This window comes from Lissotriton helveticus, chromosome 1_1 (assembly GCF_964261635.1).
Source record: "Lissotriton helveticus chromosome 1_1, aLisHel1.1, whole genome shotgun sequence".
Taxonomy (NCBI): Eukaryota; Metazoa; Chordata; class Amphibia; order Caudata; family Salamandridae; genus Lissotriton; species Lissotriton helveticus.
The window spans coordinates 576115419-576133779 of record NC_136057.1 but is presented as its reverse complement, the minus strand read 5'-3'; the positions used below and the strand labels follow the sequence as shown (position 1 = coordinate 576133779).

At 35.5% G+C, this 18361-nt stretch overlaps 1 protein-coding gene across 2 annotated transcripts in view; it reads left to right on the top strand.

The window, feature by feature from the left end:
• Positions 1-18361, top strand: part of GYS2 (glycogen synthase 2) — a 589778-nt gene that overhangs the window by 91167 nt on the left and 480250 nt on the right. For both annotated transcript variants that reach the window (XM_078674071.1, XM_078674070.1), the window contains exon 3: positions 7122-7313. In XM_078674071.1, coding sequence (XP_078530197.1) covers positions 7122-7313 — 192 coding nt within the window. The remainder of the gene's footprint in view (positions 1-7121; positions 7314-18361) is intronic.

The following is an 18361-nucleotide window of genomic DNA, read 5'->3' as shown; positions in this document are numbered from 1 at the left end:
TGAGGAATTGTGAATGTGGAAGGTTTCTAATAAATGATGGTGGATGGAAGCTTTGAAATTGAAGTGCATTGTTTTGATCAGAGTCTTTTTTGTACACTTTAGTGACAATTGTATCGGATTCTATTTCAAGCCAGGTGTCTAAAAAGGTGATTCCGCTCTTCTTGGTGGTGTAATTGAATTGTATTCTGGGATCTCTGGAGTTCAAGTTTGTTATATTTTCTATGAAAGCTTCTTCTGTGTTCTTCCATAAAAATGTCATCAATAAACCTTCTAAAGAATATCAAACCTTCCTCCCATGCCTCATTGTTTAAGATGTAATCTGATTCAAATTTTGCCATAAATGTATTGGTGTAAGTTGGGGCTCCGGGAAAGCCCATCGAAGTTCCATTGAGCTGCAAATAGAATGTTTTATTCCATTCAAAATAGCTGTTATGTAGATAAAATTCTAATAGCTTAATCACAAAGCAGTTTCGATTGTCAGAACTTGATTATCTTAGCAATGCCCATTCAGTAGCATCAATGTCTTGTGCGTGCAGGATCGAGGTATATAGTGCAACCACATCAATGGTGCAAAGATACCACTCTTCACTTACATCTTCTTTCTGTAGCTGAAGGCTTTGCAGAAAATCATTGCTGTCCTCTATATATTTCTCCCAATTCTTTACAAAAGGTTGCAGGTGTGCATCTATGAATCATCCTGGGGTTTCAAAAATAAACCCACATCCAGAAACTATGGGTCTACATTGGGATCATTCATGCTTTTGTGAACCTTCGGGAGCATGTATAGTTTAGGTTGTCTGGGGAATTGTGTAGTTAAATATCATTTAATGGTTTCATCAATACGGAATAAGTCAACTGCTTTAGTAAGGATGGTTTCTAAAAGTTGACTAATTTTTGCCATGGGATCAGTATGCAGTTTAGTGTATATGTTGGTATCATTTACATAAGCATTGACATTTACCTCATAGAAACTTGAATCCATCATCACAAGTTCCCCTCCCTTGTCAGCTCTTTGAAAAGTAATCCATTTATTGTTGGCTAGACTCTTTAATGGACTGTGTTCTGCACGACTGAGGTATTCTTTGTGTTGCTTGCTTACAAATAGTTGATTTTATCCAGATCTTTCTTCACTACGATTTCAAATGTGTTAAGTGTCTTATGTGATATGGGAGCCATAAATGTACTCTTCGGTTTGAACATAGATTCTGTTGTTTCTTTTGTAGATGGTGCTATGTTGGTAAAAAAATTATTTAATCGAAGTACACGCATGGATTTAAAAAACGCCACTTCATTTTCAAGTTTAGTACTAGTGTAAGTCAGAACAAAAGATGTCCCCTTGTTTAAAATCCTTTCTTGCGTAGTAGTGAGGCTCATAGATGAAATATTGATTATAAGACTTTGTTTTGACTCCTTAGGCCTGTATTTACTTTTTGTTTTTCCTCGCTGGATTTTTTTGAATTTTTTTTTTCTTCAGTTGTGTCCCATGTTTGCCCAACTTCTCCTACCTGTTCTTAAAAAGAGACCGATGCTGAGCTCCCTGAAGCAGTTTCTGTATTTCCTCTATCGCTTATTCCACTGTCAGAAAAAAATGATTTTATTGGTGCTCTCAGGCTATCGATGTCCCTATCAGAAGCCACACTCTCTTCTGATGACTCTGTGTGGGTTCTCCGTGTAAACCGTTTCTGGGCATATACTTCTGCCCATGTATAGGCCTCATTTAACTTATAATCAATAGTGTCTCGCTTAAACTTCCTAAGCTTTATTTCCTGCAGTTCTTTCCCATACTTGTCCAATCTGATGTTCATGTCTTCTACGAATTGTTTCCAGGCGTCTTCCTCCATTCTTTGCGACATATCTCTCTTGATATTGTAGATTTCTTCCTCTAGATCCTTTTTGGTTTTTGATAATTCTTCAATGAGGAGTAGAAATAAATCTAGCAAACATTTATTTAAAATTGCATACAATTTCTCCATTAAAAACCTGGTTATGCTGTAGTCTGAATAGCATGGGTTTTATTGCCTCGTGGGATCCTTTTAACTTTGTGATATTGGATCAAAGTTGCCGCATGGAGGCGTTGGTTTAATTCTCTCCTGGCAAGAAATTCCAGCTGTTTTAGTTGTTGTGTACGTCAAATGCTTTAGTTTCTTGAATTCGATTGTAGATTTCATTTGCTTCCTGGAAGGTATGCGCCTTGGTGTTTGCTCTGTTGTCTATAATGTTAGCTATTGCGTCGAAAGACATTTTTGTTTGTTGGGTGCAGCAATCTAATGATAGGCAGAAAATCTTCAAGAATGAAAGTGTAGATTGTGCACACCTTTGTTTTGAATTCTGTTGCAATTATTATTCTTGTTTTAAACTGTATTGCGTGCACTTGTGACCTATGTCTGCCTGTACATATATATCAAAACACCAAGAGGGGGCCAGGTACCAACTGGGCTACCTGGTCTCACAAGTGCACAGCTTTAGGGATAAATACCACTCGCTAATCACTCAGGAAGAACTTCAGCATGATTTCATGAAGTATAGATGGTTATTTATGGCACATTGCTCGTATCGTCGTTTATTTTGAGAATTCACTTTGAATCGGGTTGCACTGGAATGAACTATGATAGTCAAAAAACAAGTTGGCGTGAAGTGCAGAGATTCAACTTTTAGTATTCCTGGAATTTATACTGTCAGAGGAATTATCCTTAAAACAATGCTCATGCTTTCTAAAAGCACAGTAGACATAGGCCTCCAATACAGACCACGTTGTTTGTAAAAAACTCATAATTAGAGTATACATTTTAAATTGTTAGCATTCATCCAAATCTGAACTTTCTCTAAGCATTTCTTCAGATTTCCTGTTTTATTTTGATCTTTATCCTCAAAGATGGCTATAATCTGTGTATCATCTCCATATAGGTAGAATTTGAGCTCAAAAGAGTCAATCATGTGGGCTAGTGAGATTAGGTAAAGGACATGCAGTTGTAATGACAGAACTGAGTCTTGCAACACTCCACATGCACTATATCTTCGTGACAAATCAGGTGACGTGGATTTAACTTGACATGTCCTAAGTGGTAGAAAATCTGGAAACTATTTTAATACTGTAGATTGTATCCCAATATTCTCAAGGATGGTACTATAAGGTTTTTTACCGGCCTTTTCTTTTGACAATGCAAGATAATTATTTTGTTGCATTGATCTGTGTTCTTAGCCCTGCAACAAACTCTTTCTAACATTCACCTGACCCTAAGATGACGGCCTAAGTGAGTAGTAGGCACTCTTACACCAATTCAGCTGCAATACCGACTGCGATGACACACTAGGACCTGCCAGCAAGTACGGTCCCCCTGCTGTACATTTTCTTTAACTCAATCTAGATGAATGCAGCAGTTCCTTCACACAACGAGCAGCCGTTGCCTGACTCTAAGATATCGGCTCTTATTCTAGTTCGTGTTACAATAGTTTGTTCCCCCCCCCTCATGCCACCCTAGCATCCCCTTGCACATGCAGCTCTCACTATTGCTCCACTGCTACCAAGGGAAACCCACACAATTCCTACATCCCTGATTGGATCAAGCTTTTGCAATTTTTGAGAAAACACAATAGTGACTGCTTATCTGGTTCCCGGAAGCATTGCCACCGAGTGCACAAAAACCCACCAGCAAGGCTCCAGAACTGATCTGCTTCCCACTCCCCTCCCCCATTCCCTCCATTCCTTTTTTGGGAACTTGTTCTTCTGTGTTTAACTGTGCAACTACCACTGCTGATCTGCCAGATCTGACCCGCTTCCCAGTCCCCTGCCCCCCCCCATCCCTTCTTTCCTCTCCTGGGGACTTGTTTCTCCTGTATTGGACTTTTGCAACTCTAACTAATGTAACCATGTGCCCTTTACCAAAGCACTCCTTCTCCCTTTGTTGGAGAGGTGTTAGACCTGGCATCTTTGGCGTGGTTTCCCCTGACTTTTTGCCTTTACCTCCTGTATTTTTGATGCTGTGCTGGATTTTGTTTTTGCTGGTTTAGATGCTTTGGGCACTTTGCCACTGCTGATTAGTGTCATAGTGCAAGTGCACCCTGAGTAAATTGTTATTGTAATGGCTTACCCATGATTGGCATATTTGTATTACCAAGAAGTCCCTAGTAAAGTGCACTGAGTGTGCCGGAGCTGGTGATGCAAATGCTACTAGTGGGCCTGCACCACTGATTGTGCCACCCACATGAGTAGCCCTAAAATGGTGTCTCAGGCCTGTCACCGCAGTGCCTGTGTGCAGTCTGTGGACTGCCATGTAAACCTGGCCAGTGCCCCCACTGACCAGGCCTAACCCTTCCCTTTCTGTACACATTGGACACCCCTATGGAAGGCCCAATGTACCGCGCTGGGCAGGGTTCAGTGTATGTGAAAGATAGAGCATGTACTAGTGTGGGTGACATGCTCTGGCAGAGAATTACAGCCATTTTTGTTTTTCACTATTGTAAGGCTATCTTGCCCATAGGCTGTAATGGGGAATGCTGTGTACAGTTGTTACCTGCATATCTTCCCATAGGAGCAAGATAGGACATAAACATCTGGTATCCCTGAACTCAGAATTTAATAACGCATCCTTTAGGAAAGATGTTTTTAAAATACAGTGTTTGAAAACAGCACTTTTAGAAGGTGGCTGTGTTCTTGTCTGACCTTTCTGTGTGCCTTGGCCTGTTTGTTTATTGACTGTCTGGTTTGTGAGTGACAGGGGCTGGGTGGCTCCCAGAGGCTGAGTGGGCCATCCCTGGGCTGAATAGCTCCAGCTGCATCTAAAGTGGTGGGAAGGGAGAGCACCTGGGCCTGAATAGGGCTGTGCCTGCCTTCCACAATGCTGGCTCCACCTCCTGCTGGGCGGCTGACGACCTTGCCCCTCTCTCTGAAAGGAAAGGAGAAGCCAGGAAAACAAAGTGCTCAAGGAACACCCAGAACTGGTTCAGACCAGGCTCAGAGCCCTCTTGCACAAAGGGAACAATTACTTTTTGGGTTATAAGTACAGGACCCAAGACTACAGAAAATGAGATCATCCTGGAATCAAGAAGGAACCTCTACCGAGGAGAAAGATGGAAGACTGAAGAGGAAGGACTGTCCTGCTGTGTACTTGTGGGCTGACCTTCAGTTGCTTTGCTACCAAGGAGAGGGGAAGGACTTTGCTCTGTGCTGTGTCCCCTTGCTTGAAGAGATCTCCAAGGGCCTGAGTAGAGCTGGCTCCCTGTTAAGAAGTCCCAGGAACAAAAGGACTTCACCCCCAGCTTCCCTTCTGAACTCTACTGAGAGAGTTCTGTCCTTCCTAGAGTGCTTGGTCCAGTTGTTGTGCCTCTGGAAGTTGTACCTGTTGTTTGGGAAGCTGGACAAGGGGAAGCTAAGACAATCTGCAAATTTTTACGAGTCACTCGCGATTGCGGAATGCATCCCCTACAGTGTGAGGAAATTCCCGCCGTCGCGAAGATCGAGATCGTTGCAGCACCTGTTGCCGCTGCAAGAACTGATGCATCCTTCGCTTGCGGAAAGCATCGCTCCGGTACGGGAAGATTACCATCACTGCGCGTATCGTCGTAGAGCCTGTCATCGCTGGGTGAAATTGCCGCACCACTTGCTTGCGGACCGCATCGCGTCGCTGCGAGTATCGTCGCAGAGCCATCGCATCGAGGGGCCATGAGAAGTGAAGATCGACGCTGCGCTGTGCATCGCCGCCGCACCTGAGATTGTCGCCATCCCAAAGATCATCGCATTGTGCCTTTGTGAGACGCTTCCTACTGAACCTGCGCACCGGAATCCATACAAGGTATCTCTTACCTACCCATACAGACCGAATTTGTCGCAACACGCCAGCTGCGTCTAGCGGGGCTGTTGCATCGCCTACCCATGGTCTCAGGAGTGGCGCATCGCTTGTTTTTCAATGCTGCAGCTTTCACTTGGAACTTTTGTCGTATCTAAAGGTACTTTGGGCTAAACGTGAAGCAACTGTGGATTATTTTAACGCAAACCCTCAAACTCTTTTAAAAGCATATTCTTGAACTATGTATGTTGGATTTTTGTCGTTTTGGTGTTGTGTAGTTTAGATAAAGATACTTTATTTTTCTAAACTGGTGTGGAGTCCATTTGTGGTGTTTTCACTGTGTTACTGTGAGTGTTGGTACAAATACTTTACACGTTGCCTTTGATAAGCCTGTCTGCTTGTTCCAAGCTACCAAGAGGGTGAGCAGGAGTTATCTAAAGAGTGTATCCCCCTTACCCTGACTAGAAGCAAGGGTCCCTATTTGGACATTGGTACCGACCTCTGACAACTAGAGACACCCAGATCTAATAGGAGGGAACCAGCATTTATACCCTGGAGCCTCAGAGACCCCTCTGAGAGAGTCCTCAGCGTCAAGGGAGCCACATACAGTGGAGGTGTGGGAATGGCGCCCCTTGCCAAAGCACTCCCTATCCCCTTGTTGGAGAGGGATCCAGTTTGTATGCCCTGGAGTCTCAGAGACCCCTCTGAGAGAGTTCACAGCATAAAGGGAGCCACACACAGCAGAGGTGTGGGGTTGACACCATTTCTTCTGGGATCACAGCACACCGGACGTTGGACACTGTTGTTCTCCTTCTCCCGGTTGTGTTTCTTTCACACTCCCCCACCTCTTTCCCTCTTTCATTCTTTGTCTACCTCCCCTGCTCCTATCCCCTCTCACCTGAATCTCTCCCCTTACTTGCTTTTCCCTTACATATGTTTTTAACGTCTGTAACTACACTCCAGCAACTTGTAAGTATGCTCTGAAACTGAGTAACTTGTAACTATGTAATTTGTAACTATGCTCTGAAACAATACTCGTCCTCATGTAAATCGCTCTGATACCTCCGGGTCAAGCCAGCGCTATATAAAACTTTTCAAACAAACAAACATGGTACGTAGTTAACAAAAGTATCCAAAGTAGATTTTAAATCCAGCAATATTAAAGCTGTTTGTGTGTCCATATCTGCAATCAACCTTAGTTCATCTAAGATTTAAGCTATTGATATAGAATAGTTTGTGGTGTCATTCTTGTTCATGAAGTTAAAATATAATAATGGTTGCCACGTCAAATGTTATTTCATTGTGACATATATGGATTCCTTAATATCATTTCCTCAGGTCTATTTTGGAAGATGGCTCATAGAAGGTAGTCCATATGTTGTGCTGTTTGACATTGCTTCTGCGGCCTGGAATCTGGATCTCTGGAAAGGAGAATTCTGGGATGTGTGCCAGATCGGAATACCATATCATGACAGGGAAGCAAACGATGCGCTTATATTTGGATCATTGACATCCTGGTTCTTAAAAGAGGTACATGCCTTAGTATAGTTCATGCATGTAGCATTATTTTATTGAAATATATCAATGTTTGTGTTTAATCTTCCTCATCCCCACCGATACCCATGGGATGCTGTCTTAAGTTAACCAATCAAAATACTTCAAATGTGGATATTAACTACTATTAAGTGCTAGTGGACTATGGGCCTAAATATTAGGGCTGTGCGAAAAGTGTCTCAGGTTCTTTTCTGTAATTACGCTAAATTTTGGAAAAAATAGGCAAAATTAAATGAATCTGTCATTTAGTGCAACATGCTTTGAGTACACATTTCGCACAAAAAAACTGAAAAAAATTCAAGTGCTGTTAACAACGGCCCCTCTTTTCTGATTGTATTGTTCCCGTGCTTCTGGTATAAAATGTATATCTGAGCGGACTTCAGATTACTTGATGTGGTGGAATGGCGTAATTTCTAAAATTCCACGCAACAAGCATAACACAAAATGCTGGAAAATATGCAAGATTAAATTAGAGTAATGAAAATGGCACACAGGCTACTCATTTTACAGCATCAGTGAGAGTAATGAAAATATCGTACAGGCTACTCATTATGACAGCATCAGTAATTCTGAGACTATAATTTCACACCAATTTTTACAGATACCAAGTGGGTTGTTAATTCTGGTTATTTCCTCATTCCAGGATTTATTTACGGCACAAAACCCGCCATTTATGCCCTGATGAATGTGTCCACGGAGATACCTGTGATAATTCTGTCTGGAATTATCTCATGCAATATTACCATGTCACTCGAATTCCTGATTCATTTTAAATGTAGTGAATTTATGACCCGGAGATGCATAACAGGGACAGCTGTCCTGTGTATTCATGTCTGTCTTTGAAATTGGTGATTACAGATTCTAGCAGCCTTACTGCTCGTATGAAGCCATGCTTGTTACTTTGCAGTGTTGACCATTTCTCTTTCTTTGACTTCATGTTGATTGACTAAGAGGAGAGGATATAACCTTAGGGCTAGAGCGGTCGACCTCAAAGCTGGGGAACCGGGTTCGAGTCTCAGCAATGATGCTCGACATCCTGTGATTCTCAGCAAATCACTTAATCTCCCCGAGCCTAAAAAAAGAAAAAAATGAATGTATTCTCATGTAACGAAACTTTTGAAAGCCCAGAGAATATTCCCCTTTATGAAAGGGATCTAGAACTTGTGCAGAGAACCTCAGTGAGGCTTCATTGACTTCAGATGCCATGGCTGGTGAAGAGACATAGCTGTGCATCATTGTTAGCCATTCCTCATGCCCTGTAAAATAAAAGTTCCTGAATTGCTTTTCAACATTTCTTTGCTTACCACGTGGCAAGAATTCTAACATGGAACATGTTCCAGTGCCAAAGTCCCTAAAAGTGTCGCCCAGCCTACTCTTAAAAAGATGTTTCACATCTGCACCAATTATACTGAACACTTGGTAGATAAGGGTGTTTGTAGACTATAGTTTTTTGATTATGTCAAATAAAGCAGTTAAGTTTTCCTGTAAAAATCTAAGAATACAGTAGAGTGTACTTTTCTTCACATCAATATGCTACCGAAGATCCTCACATTTACTGACTTTGACATCATCACAAAGCAAACATTCTGTAAACGATCGCCACATGGATAATATAGCATTCCTAGCCTCTACGTCCGAGAACCACCGTTTAAATGACAGAGTTGGGATGACTCTTTCTTTGATACACACAAAGCATAAAATGAGTAATATTTCGTTTTAGTTCCCGTGCATAATGAAACAGTGCACCAGAATGGACTCCAAATTCAATGTCATTCTTCAGTAACTCTGAAGATTGTAAAGATGCTTTCAGCATTCCATCTAGCAGGATCTCTTACAGGGAAGCACTTCAGCTCAGGTTTCGATTTTGCCGGGTCATCACACAATTTGTTCATATACGTAGCTGAATTACTGCAAATACAAACAATATTACTCTATTCTATGTTGAACTTGGTAAGACCTTTTTGCAACAGCATTCCAAGAGACACTTTTACATGTTTTCCAAACATCTGGTGTCATGTTTCCACCACTATCCCAGATGCTTGGTGGCAGCACTCTTTTCAAATATGCCTGTCACTACACCTTGCATTGAATGTTTAAAGCCTGGAGTATTTGGCAATTCACCTACTATCAATACTGACTCGCTAGGAAAGGGGGCTGATATATCAAAGGGTTTCACCCATTCTCTGTCTGTGGGTGAATGTAATGGCCCATATTGGGAAACATTCTTATGAAACCAGCCATTTTACCTATCAGTGAAAGAATCGAATGTAGCTAAAAAATCAAATATGATTTTGATATTTCCCGGTTCTCTACAGTTTATAAAATAATTAAATAAGACCTAAAACATGATTTTAAACCTGCATCTTTAGACCAAAGACCACAAAACTGAAAAAAAACATGAAGAAGAAACAATATTTTAGGTTCATCCCTAAACAACAAACCTAAAGCAGAACAATGTTAACCCAGTCTTTCTTTTTGCTACCTTAAATAACAAAGTTACATTGTGTTTACCCCTTCAGGAAGAAATAAAAATGACTCTTTCACTCACCTTTTCCTTTCTTTGAATGGCATTTAACTTGTGGTTGAGAAGGTGTTCTTTCAGTGCTTATATGTTTACAATGGTGAGGGCAGTTTTCCTTTCGGTGGGTTTTTTCAGTTATTAAAGGTTTAAACCTAAAACAGGATATCCTAGATATGATACAGCAGCCATGAAAACAATCTACTGTGCCTTACTCTAGGACACTAGCAAGCACTAATCCAACACCTTTTTGTTGTTTCCTCCCAGAATCAGATTTCAAGGAATAACCGTACCAAAATGAGTACTGCTGCCAGGCTCTAAAATCACATACTATGTTTATTAATCGTGTTTGTCTTGCAATGGAGAAATTAAGAAAGGTGAGGGGGCCCTCACATTGACCCCAACTCCCTTGATGAGGGGCTAACTGTTGTTTGTCTTTTTATCCTTTCACCTAGAATTTGTTGTTAACCTGTGCCCCTTCTGCTCTCAGGGTTTTCTTGGATAAACTAATTAAGCTTATAGAAGGATTTTCTTTCCGAGGCCCTCACATTACTATACTGGGCAAATGTAATCTGTGGGCTGATGATCCAGTAGTAGATCTACACACAGGCTGGCATGCAATAAATTAGATTTTTGCCCCCTCAGAGTCTAGTAAAAATAGTAAGTATTCTGCCTCTTGAATGGACCACCTACTGGTTACAGTTTTTGCAGTCGGTTAAAAAACACCTATCACCACAAGATAGTAACTCCACATACTAGCCCTGGAATTCTGGTACTTTGAAAGCCTCCTTACTGTAAGACTTTCTGTGATTTTTTCAGAGAAAACAATAGGAAGTGCTGAGAAGGAATTTAATGGGGCCTGTGCTCCCAATCACTTGCTAGTGTGGCCTTTCAGACATAGGGAGTATTAATTTAAAAGTGGGTGTCCCTATCAAATTAATTAAAACATTGGGTTAGGTTACACCACAATTCTAAGGAAAATATGTAATCAAAACATGGTGCAAGCAACGGTAATCAGACATAATATCGGAATTTAAATATCGAACAGACATAATATCGAACATTAAATATCGTATGTAAAAAATATCGAAACACAAAATATTGTATACAAAAATATAATATATAGTATGTGTATTATAATATCGAAAGTAATTAAATCGGAATTAAAAATATCGAATGTAAAAAACATCGATTAATAGTAAAAAATACTTTAAAAAAATTTAATTAAGTGAATGTTGTATTGTAATCTGTAAATATTATTAAAAAAAATATATATATATATTTATATTATAATAATTAAAAATACATATATATTTTTAGGAGCGGGTTATTGGGTTTATAGGGGATAAGGGTGGGGAGTGTTTTAAAAATATATGTATAAAAATATATAATTTTAAAAATGTTATTATATAATAACACATAATTATATAATGATTAGAAAATTTATAACAAATAAACAAATTGAAAATTTACAAAATACATTTCGAAATTAGAATTTCGAATTTTAAAATATTTATATAAAAATTTAATAAAAATATAAGTAATTTTAAATAAATTGTTAAATATAGAATAAATATATAAAAAATATATAATGAATAGAAAATTTATTTAAAAAAAATTAAATAAAAAATTTTAATTTCGAATTTTGAATTTCGAAAATTCATAATAATATATAAAAAATATTTAAATAAATGTATTTAAATAAATATTTGCGAAATATAGAATATATTTTTAGTAATAAATATATCATGAATAGAAATTTTATATAAATGTTAAAATGTTAACAAATATTTCTAAAATTTTGATTGTAGAAATTATATTTAATTTTAATATATATCACATATTTGCTAAAATATATGTTTTATTAATGCTAATATAGTATTGTAATATGTTAATGTAATTTATCTAAAATAATATACATATATATTATTATCTAATATTATATATATATTTATATTACTTGTAGCAAGTAAATGAGTTTATAGGGGATAAAGGTGTGGACTTTTGTAAAAATATATTTGTACAATTTTAAACAAGATGCAAAATAAATATAGATGAATAAATTGGTAGATTGAGAAACATTTTAGAAAAAATATTACAATTTATTTTTAAAATAACTATTTTCGAAAATAAATTTTATAAATTTAAGTGTCAAGCACATATTTCAATTTTATGTAGGCTGGAATGGGAATAGTAAATTATATTTAATTAGTGTCCAGCACCTACTTCAATTTTATGTAGACTGGAGTGGGAATAGTAAATTATATTTAATTAGTGTCCAGCACCTACTTCAATTTTATGTAGAATGGAGTGGGAATAGTAAATTATATTTATTTAGTGTCCAGCACCTACTTCTATTTTATGTAGACTGGAGTGGGAATAGTAAATTATATTTAATTAGTGTCTAGCACCTACTTCTATTTTATGTAGACTGAAGTGGGAATAGTAAATTATATTTAATTAGTGTCCAGCACCTACTTCTATTTTATGTAGACTGGAGTGGGAATAGTAAATTATATTTAATTAGTGTCCAGCACCTACTTCTATTTTATGTAGACTGGAGTGGGAATAGTAACCTATATTTAATTAGTGTCCAGCACTTACTTCTATTTTATGTAGACTGGATTGGGAATAGTAAATTATATTTAATTAGTGTACAGCACCTACTTCTATTTTATGCAGACTGGAGTGGGAATAGTAAATTATATTTAATTAGTGTCCAGCACCTACTTCTATTTTATGTAGACTGGAGTGTGAATAGTAAATTATATTTAATTAGTGTCCAGCACCTACTTCTATTTTATGTAGACTGGAGTGGGAATAGTAAACTATATTTAATTAGTGTCCAGCACCTACTTCTATTTTATGTAGACTGGAGTGGGAATAGTACATTATATTTAATTAGTGTCCAGCACCTACTTCTATTTTATGTAGACTGGAGTGGGAATAGTAACTTATATTTAATTAGTGTCCAGCACCAACTTCTATTTTATGTAGACTGGAGTGGGAATAGTAAATTATATTTAATTAGTGTCCAGCACCTACTTCTATTTTATGTAGACTGGAGTGGGAATAGTAACTTATATTTAATTAGTGTCCAGCACCTACTTCTATTTTATGTAGACTGGAGTGGGAATAGTAAATTATATTTAATTAGTGTCCAGCATCTACTTCAATTTTATGTAGACTGGAGTGGGAATAGTAAATTATATTTGATTAGTGTCCAGGTCATACTTCTATTTTATGTAGACTGGAGTGGGAATAGTAAATTATATTTAATTAGTGTCCAGCACCTACTTCTATTTTATGTAGACTGGAGTGGGAATAGTAAATTATATTTAATTAGTGTCCAGCATCTACTTCAATTTTATGTAGACTGGAGTGGGAATAGTAAATTATATTTAATTAGTGTCCAGCACATACTTCTATTTTATGTAGACTGGAGTGGGAATAGTAAATTATATTTAATTAGTGTCCAGCACCTACTTCTATTTTATGTAGACTGGAGTGGGAATACTAAATTATATTTTACTAGTGTCCAGCACCTACTTTTATTTTATGTAGACTGGAGTGGGAATAGTAAATTATATTTAATTAGTGTCCAGCACCTACTTCTATTTTATGTAGACTGGAGTGGGAATAGTAACTTATATTTAATTAGTGTCCAGCACCTACTTCTATTTTATGTAGACTGGAGTGGGAATAGTAAATTATATATAATTAGTGTCCAGCATCTACTTCAATTTTATGTAGACTGGAGTGGGAATAGTAAATTATAGTTAATTAGTGTCCAGCACATACTTCTATTTTATGTAGACTGGAGTGGGTATAGTAAATTATATTTAATTAGTGTCCAGCACCTACTTCTATTTTATGTAGACTGGAGTGGGAATAGTAAATTATATTTAATTAGTGTCCAGCACCTACTTTTATTTTATGTAGACTGGAGTGGGAATAGTAAATTTTATTTAATTAGTGTCCAGCACCCACTTAAATTGTATGTAGACTGGATTGGGAATAGTAAATTATATTTCATTAGTGTCCAGCAACTAATTGATATTTATGTGGATTACTTTGGGAAGAGTTGTTTTTTTATGTATATCTAAAAATATATATTATTTTTGTGTTTGGGAAATAAAAAAAATTATGATATTAATAGTAAAAACACAGACACTTAATAAAAAAAATTCTACAACATAAATTTATTAGGTATTGTATAATTTGCAGATAAAATTTTTTTCAAAATATATGATTGACATTTGTGAAAAAAGTATTTTTTTGATTCGAAAACATTAAAAAAAATTATATTTGATTTTAATGAGAAAAATACAATATAGTATTGTTTAATGATTATATCAAATTTTTATAGAGTTACATATGTTGTAAGTAAATACAATTTTTATATTAATATTAATATTTAAAGTATTAATATTAATTATTTAAACAATATCTTTGTATACATTTTGTTTTGAACATAGGTGTATTTATGTACAAATAGAAAATAGAATTAACAACATTTTGTTACAATTTATAACATTTATCATATTTTGTCAATAAATATTATTTTTTTTTATAATATTTATTTGTACATTTTACAACATATTTTACTAATATTTTATATAAAGAATAAAAAAAATTGTGTAAAATATTGTAATATTTTTCCCATTATTGTAGGTAAATTTACACAAAATTAATAATATATTTGTCATAATGGACTATTTTGTTGCTTTTGGGTCTTTTATTTTGTAACCGGGTTAGGTCGTTTTGTGTCATTTGGATGGAGAGCAGCTCGCGGTTGGGAAAGACTTCACGTCGCTTAAGGTAAGGTTTGTTTTATATGTTTTATGTGTGTTTAATTTTATTTTTGAGACTAGTGTGGTGCTATTTATTGTTGTTAGATGTAAGTGAGTTGTATTACAGTGTTTAAGAGCGTTTATTTACGTGTGGTAGGTACTCGTAGTTTTACCTTGTTTTAGGCTTGTTTGGAGAGTTACTATATATATGTTTAAAGTATAAGTATTAGGAATATAATGTTAATACTAATGTTAATAGTTGTTTATGTGTAGTTTTATGTGGGTGGGAATGTATGTTTTATATGTTTCTGTTCTAGGTGTCCGCCATTTCCGAAGGAGCGTTTTTTTTTAAGGAAGTGTTTGTTAGTTTTATTAACTAACGCATTTCAAACACTTCTTTAAATTTTTCGGTTTTCCTGGAGCGTTTATTTTATTTTTGAATGATTTTCGGGTTCTTTATGGTTTTCCTAATGATCGTCGTTGGATGGATTATCGATTTTTGGTACACTTGTATTTTTACATTTTTTTTGGGGAACATTTTTCATTAACTGGATTATTTTGGTGGAGAAGGATATCCTGGATTGTCGACATGCTTGGTAAGTTACTTTTTTATTTTTATTTTGTGGGTGGGTAATGTATCTATTATTATTGTTCTGTTTTATAGTAATGAATTGTAAGTAATGTGTGCATATATATTTAAAACATTTTTATATATATTGCATACATTATAGAGTATTGAAAATAAAGATTTAGATGTTGTTTTGATTGTTTAGCTTTCATTTTTATGTACTGGTTTGGGGTTTAGATTATTTTAGAGTAGTGTTTTGGCAATTAGGTTTAGGTATTCAATGCCTTTAGTACTAGGGTATAACTTTACTTGTTGTTCTAGGTATTTGTGCATTTGTTTGGTTTGTTTAGATGTTTTAGGGACTAGTTCAGTTATGGATTGTTCCATTCTAAACTCCTGGTAGTTTTGTTCTTTTTGCAGGCATTTAATGAATTTTTCAAAACTAGGTTTAGTTCTACCAGTTGATTGTATAAAGCCATTGTGCCAACCTTCAACTGCGTTATTTGTTTTTGATTCTCCGTTTAAGGTGCTTTTGTAAACATTCCACCAGGGTATTAGGAATTTAGGGTTTCTTCTGTGGCCAGATCTAAGGAGTCTGCCTACCCAGGTGTCTTCAAAGTAGTCCAAAAATGGACTCAGTTTTGCTTCATTTTGTTTATAAAAGGGGCTATCTATTAGAATGTTGTAGTGTTCTGCTAAGTCTGTTTCTGGAACATAAGCCAGTGCTATGATTTTTTTAATTTGATATGCAAAAGATGAGTTTGTTGCATATTCTATGCTTAAGGTATTTTTTTGTAGATGCCTCCATAAACACTGGTTTAAATGGTAGTAGCAGCCTTGAATGCAGGTATGGAGGTGTAATTTCAAGATTGTTGAAAGCATTGCTTGTTCAAAATCTAGGATTATTTTTTCTGGAGAGTAGTCATTAGTTTTTTGTTTGATTATATGTAGTATTCCATATATGTGGAATTGGTTTTATTTGGTAGTATTGCATAAAGTAGAGGTATGTTGCAGTTGTTATATAGGCCATGTATGGTGTATAATTGGTGAAAGGGTTTGGGACAGATGTTAAAAGTCCCGTCCATCATCCAATATTGGGTTTGCTGAAGTTTAATTAAGTTAAGATTTGTTCCAAAAATTATCAGTCTTTTATCGTTGCTTTCATTGTCGTAAATGATAAATGGTACTTTGGTTAGAGTTATGGTTTGGTTGGCATTTAAACTTAGATCACTATATGTTCTTGGAGGTGGTGTGGTAGTAGTAGTACTTTTTTTGGTTCGTGCTATAGTTCTTTTTAGTGCAAGAATATTTGGCATCTGTGTTGTTGCTGTTTTGGGAATTTTGGGAATTTCTTCTTTTAATATGACACTGGTTGGTTTTTGGGAACCTGTGCTTGCCTCTTTTATGTTTTCTAATGCGGTTCTAACTTCGATTTCTGTTATGTTTGGTGGGTGGTTGTGTTCCCTTGTATAAAGTACAGTTGCTTCTCTAGTTGTTGCCCTTCCATAACACTTGTTAGAATAATATTTGCAACATTTCCAATTTACTTTTAATCCATATTGTTTCTCCTGAGTATAAGTGTAACCCATGTAGCAGAGTAATAGCTTTCCTTTCTGGCTGGTCACAAATTCTGCTCCCTCAGTCATTTTGTTGTTTGTAAATCTACAAGAGACATATTTAATAGTTATGTAAATGATAATGTTTGTGTTTAAAATTAATGAATTAAACAATAGTTTAGTATATACTTACTGTCTTTGATCTGTTAGGTAAAAAATAGAGTAATTATTATGATTTGCTTTTGTATATTGTTAGAGTTTCAGTGCCAATTTTATCTAAAAAATTGGCTGCTAATAACTGTAGGATATTATAAAAATGTGTCAATATACTTACTTTGTTCATATGTAGATAGGAGTTTGGAGTAGAGTTGTCTGTTATTTCTTAGTAGAGTATTCTGTAGTAGTATCTGGAAATAAGAAGTACATATGTGTTAGAAATGTTAAAATGTTTTTATGTTTTTAACATTTTATCAGTTACTTTAGTCCTTCAATATACTTACTTAGTTAGTTATATCTTTGGGATTCGGTTCTTTATTTTCTGTATTTTGTCAGTAGAGTTTTCTGTAGTTTTAGGAGGAAATAAAAAGTAGATATTTGTTATTAATTAGAAAATGTGCACATTTTGGCGTTTTAACCATTAGTTTAGTATTTGGAGGTACTTACTTTGTTAGTTTTCGTTTTGAATGTATAATTTTGTTGTTTGTTCTTTTGTAGTATAGTATTCTGTAGTAGTTTCTGAAATACAAATTTAGATATTTATTAGAAAAGTAAACCAGTGTTTTTTTTTAAACATGTTACTAGTTAATGAAGGTTTAGAATATACTTACTTAGCTATTCGTATCTTTGGTATTCTGAGTATTTTTCTCTGTTTGTTGTCTGTAGAATTGTCTGTAGTGGTAGTAGAAAATAAAAAGAAGATATGTATAATTAGTTACAAAATGTCCTCATTTATTTTGATTATAGCTTTTAATTAATTATTTCATTGTACTTACTTGGTGAATTTTATCTTTATGTTAGAGTTCTGTATTCTTGTATTTGTTAGGATAGTTTTCTGCAGCGTGAGAAGAGAAATAAAAAAGCATAGGATGTTAACATTATGGCTTGTATTTTATTTCATTGATTTAAACGTGTTTTAAATAGAGACAATATATTTACATTTTGTAGCGTTTTATTTTATCAGAAATTAGTTGTGTGGTATATCTTAGTAGACTAATCAGTAGTTGATAGAGAAATGGAAAGTGCATTTTTAATAATATTTTTACATTTTAGTATTTAAATATATTTATATTATTAGAATTACTTACTTGAAAGTTTTTAATTTATCCAGCGAATTTAGATGTTCTTGTCGTTGTAGTGCAATTCATCCATAGATGTGTCTCCTTTCGTTTGTTTTAGCATGTGGTTTGTGTTTAGTGGGTAATTGTTTATATAGTGATTGTAATTACCAATTAGTTTGCTATTGGTTAATTTTGTCTTTCTGTGTGTTTATTGGTTAGTTAGTATGTTTGAATTTCTGTTTGGAGTTTCATGTTGTTAGGTAAGGGTAATGTTATTTATTCATGTTTAAAAGAAAAGAAAATAATTAAGTA